Source organism: Misgurnus anguillicaudatus, chromosome 14 (assembly GCF_027580225.2).
Source record: "Misgurnus anguillicaudatus chromosome 14, ASM2758022v2, whole genome shotgun sequence".
Taxonomy (NCBI): domain Eukaryota; kingdom Metazoa; phylum Chordata; class Actinopteri; order Cypriniformes; family Cobitidae; genus Misgurnus; species Misgurnus anguillicaudatus.
Genome location: NC_073350.2, coordinates 28,721,810 through 28,726,182, shown reverse-complemented (window position 1 = coordinate 28,726,182; position 4,373 = coordinate 28,721,810). Strand labels below are relative to the sequence as shown.

At 41.1% G+C, this 4,373-nt stretch overlaps 1 protein-coding gene across 1 annotated transcript; it reads right to left on the bottom strand.

Moving 5' to 3' along the window:
* Positions 1–1,429: 1,429 nt before the first annotated feature.
* On the bottom strand, positions 1,430–4,373 carry inka1a (inka box actin regulator 1a). Its single transcript, XM_055184825.2, has 3 exons — positions 4,221–4,373; positions 4,002–4,049; positions 1,430–2,486 (listed from the first exon to the last, which is right to left on the bottom strand). The coding sequence occupies exons 2-3, from the start codon at positions 4,002–4,004 to the stop codon at positions 1,563–1,565; spliced, it is 927 nt and encodes a 308-aa protein (XP_055040800.1). The 5' UTR covers positions 4,005–4,049; positions 4,221–4,373; the 3' UTR covers positions 1,430–1,562.

Sequence of the window (4,373 nt, the reverse complement as noted above, 5' to 3'; positions counted from 1 at the left end):
CGCGCTCCAGCGCTTACGTGCACGCACACAGATGATAGAGGGATGTATCAACAATTCTTAGTTAAGGTAATAACATATTTTAATATTGAAAATGAGTAGACTATTCCTTTAATGACTTCTTGAGAGTCCACACTTTGATGACATCATGTAGTGCAGACCCTAGGGACCCTTGATACGAGTCTACGAGGGAGCACCGGAGTCGTATTTTGGGACAGACTCGAGCATCACGCCGGAAAAAGGAAGAGAAGTTGCCCATCAGTGTGAACTCCTCCCATCCGTCATCTGATTGCTCTTTCGCAAAGACTTCTGGGTTGGTAAAGTGCGTGGGGTCTGCAGCAGTGCGGGCTTCGCCGAAGACTACATCAAGGGTGCCATAGGGTGCTGATAAGTACACTTCGAAGAGTAAAAATGACAGATGGGACACACTACGGACTCGTAGACTAAGCGAGCACGCGCAATTTAAGGCCACGAGACGGAAAGTCCACATGAAGTGCACCATTTGGGACAGGGCCAAAATTGCTGTTCTTCAAACCATTTCAGGTATTTTCATGATAATGAAGTATTATGTATAATGATTGTGGCCCTGTCCCAAATGGCGCACCTCATGTGGACTTTCGGACTTGTGACCTTAAATTGCGCGTGGTCACTTAGTCTACGAGTTCGTAGGGTGTCCAATTTGTCATTTTTACGCTCTGAAGTGTGCTTATCAGCGGCCCCTTTGCACCCTTGATGCGGTCTTTGGCAAAGCCTGCACTGCGTGCACTTTACCAACCCAGAAGTCCTTGCGAAAGAGCAATCAGACGAATCAGACAATGGAGGGATGAGTTCACACTGATGGGAAACTTCTTTCCTTTTTCCTGCATGACGCTCGAGTCTGTACCAAAATATGACTCCGGTGTGCCCTTGTGGACTCGCATCAAGGGTCCCTAAGGTCTGCACTGAATGATGTCATCAAAGTGTGGACTGAGCAAGTCCATAAGTCCGGAGTGTGGCATTTGGGACAGGGCCTATGTTTGACGAGTGTTGCTTTTTCAAAAGCATGTTATAAACGAATCAAACTCACAATCATTTCAGATCGATAAGGACTTACTGATCAAAAGCCATAGTACATGAAATAGCCATACATGTGCGATTCAGAATAGTTTTTGGACAGGTATTATTAGTGTATATCAGCATTAATCATCGCATCCCTAATCCTAATGATTTTTGGCATAAAACAAATTGATAATTTTGACCCATACAATGTATTGTTGAGTATTTCTACAAATATACCCATGCCACTTATGGTTTTTGTAGTCCAGGGTCACATTTATGATGCTTTTATCAAAAAGGTGTAAATTTTTGGCCTGCAGCTGGCAACTGTTTAGCTCTACAAGCATATTATGAATGACTCTGTAGGTCTGCCATCTAAAGTGATTTCAAAGACCAATTACTTTTTTGGAATTCTTCATTTTATTTTTGTGCATTGTACAAGACTGACAAAACTTTGATATAAAAATAATTAAGTCTCTTTTGGAGTCCATTCAGTCTATCTCTGTGAGGTTTCTTTGACCCCACTGGAGTCATATGTACCCAATTTTGTCATTGCAGACGATGGGCATTCTGCTCCCTGATTTCATCAGTGCCGTGCACTTATAAAAATCTGCATCCAGTTCATTTAAACCAGTGTGGGATTTATAGAAGAATGGTGTTTGGTGCTGTACTTCGACTTGGCAAGAAAGTCTTTTAGAGGCCACAAACGTATTGCTTAACTTCGTAATATCAGTCGACTTCCTTCGCGCGTCGACGTTCCGTGAAATTCCAGCTATCCTTCGTTTAACGTTTATCAAGAAGTCCTTAGCGAAACTACGTCCCGAGTTGTGTTTCTGTTCAGTCTGTTCTGGGCATTCCGGTAAGTCCATCCAGTTTTGAATGAGATCTGCAAAACTGTTGTCTCCCAACACTAGCGGCTGCCGGTTACGCCCGCGAGTAAGCAGCGACGTAGTCCAGTCCTCCGGGTCACTAGCCGTCTCAAACGAAGTCCACGTTTCCAGGCATGCATCAGATGTGGATTTTGGACGAACTCGGCTGCTGTTCACCTGGTTGGTGCGAAGACATGCTGACGAAGATACGCGGACATTTCGGGTACGTCGCAACACCACGCCCTCATCCTGCCAGGATGCCTCGGAGTAACCAGAGTCAAACTCCAGGCTCCGCTCGCTGCTTGGAGAGCTGGTGGTCGAGGGGTTGCCTGTAGACTCCTCCTCCTCCAGAGAGGTAGAAAGACAGCAGGCGGAGTCAAGGCTGCTAGCCTCACTAGCGTCGCTAATCCTCAGCCGAGCTCGGCGCTCTCGCTGGGCTATGAGCTGCTTGCAGGCACGCAACCTCACCGGAGGCCCAACAGGGGGAGCTGCGCAGCTCCGGCGAAAATGCTTTAGATCCTGCAGCGATCGCATCATGTAATGCATCTGTTCTCGCAGGCAGTCACTCGATTCCTGCAGACACAACTGGAAAGAGACAGAAAGATACAGTTAATGAATGATATGGTCAATTGCAGTATCTGATGCCAGTTTTGTCCTTCTACTAAAATGCAGAAAGAAATCATTTTCGTGTCTTGGCTTGATATTTTAATTCATTTGCTTTCCTTTATTAATAAATGAGAACGAGATTTGACGCTTAAACAGAAACCAGGTCATACCGCTTCCAATGTTTCACTAGATTGACTAATCCTGTCTTTTTTGACAAGCTTAGACCTGCAGCTCTGTTAAAAGGGCATGGCTCTATTTGTCTGGAGGAATTGAATAAAACTGCTTTATACTAGCTAACAAGAGCTCAATACAAGTCATGTGGACACATCACACCCAGCTATCAGAAAGAATAGATGACTACCCGCACATCAAAATCAGTTAGAGTAAACCAGTTACTCACCACACCTGGATTGAATAACTACCACACCTTTTATGCCGTCTTAAACATGTACACAAACACATATTAAGAGACAATTGCATAAAATAAACTTCATGTATGACAACTGCAGTTTTAAAGGAGTAGTCCACTTTAAAGATGGGGCCCATTGACTTACCATAGTATTTTTTTCCTACTATGAAAAATCACCCCCATCTTTAAAGTGGACTACTCCTTTAAGACCGCCAGTTATAGCTTAGTTGTAATCAATTATTTTTAGATAATTTTATATAAAATATAATTTTATTAATCAATGTGACTTATTAACTTAAAAATAACATCTGCAGTGAATAAAGAATTATATTTTGGAGGACTAAAATTTCACCATCTTTTAATAATGAAATGAAGTACAGATTTGGTAATATATTATTCTAAGCGGATATACAAGTCTGATATAACAAAAATGATTTATGTAAACGATGAAGAATGAAGTTGTTTTAAAATCGAACACAATCTGCCTTCAAGAGTGACTGCAAAAAAATAAAATAACCTGGATCTCATATTTAGGAGGGAACATGTGGTTTTTATAAGTCTGTGAGCCTTGGGGAGCTCACAATAGGCAGCAAACTTTTTGGTCCTTTGCAACTGAGGAATGCATCGCATAAAACCCAAAACACATTGTAAATTCTGAAACCTCATTACGAACAAAACCAGCATAAGTACCTACTGCAGTATTCATTGTCTTAGTACACTTTATACTGTATGCACACTCAAAATGCCAACACCCAAACCTTAACCTTAAAACTTTGCATGCAGAGTTTTTTAGCATATTTGTTTAAATAAGTCTCTTAGTAAATAAAAAGACAAAGTCATCATATTTAGAAACAGTTGCATCCATGCAGGGTCAAAAGACTGGCATGGTATCTATGCACAGATTGGCATGAGGTGCAGATGCCCCACCATATGTTAAAATTTTAGCACCAGACTTTTCTCTGAAATAACTAATCCTCTACCACATGCAATACTATAAGGTAATGCCTAATTAGTGTGCAGTTTAACCAATAAGTAATATATCTTAATAAGACAAAGTCTGTAGAATGTGATTTGCAGACACTTACCATGATTTAAAACTGATGACAAGTCAAATCCAGTAATTTGAAATACTCCTGAAATAGAAATACATGTTATTTTACTAATCATGTTTTGCATAAGTAACTTAATACATACATACATATAGCTTTACGTTGCACTTGAATATTTACGAAAACAGATAAATATCACTTTAACGTTTAATTCAAAGTATGTGGTTGATTAAATATGAAAATAACTGCACTTACATTTGCTGTTAAGCAAGAAAACAGTCCGTATAATCCGTGCAGTTGTGTTACAGATGTGTCTCTCTACTCAAGATTATGAGCCCCTCACTGCTGCGTGAGCTGCATTTGTGCGTCAGTGTCACTTCAGCGAGCATCAGCAACAGCCAATCAACA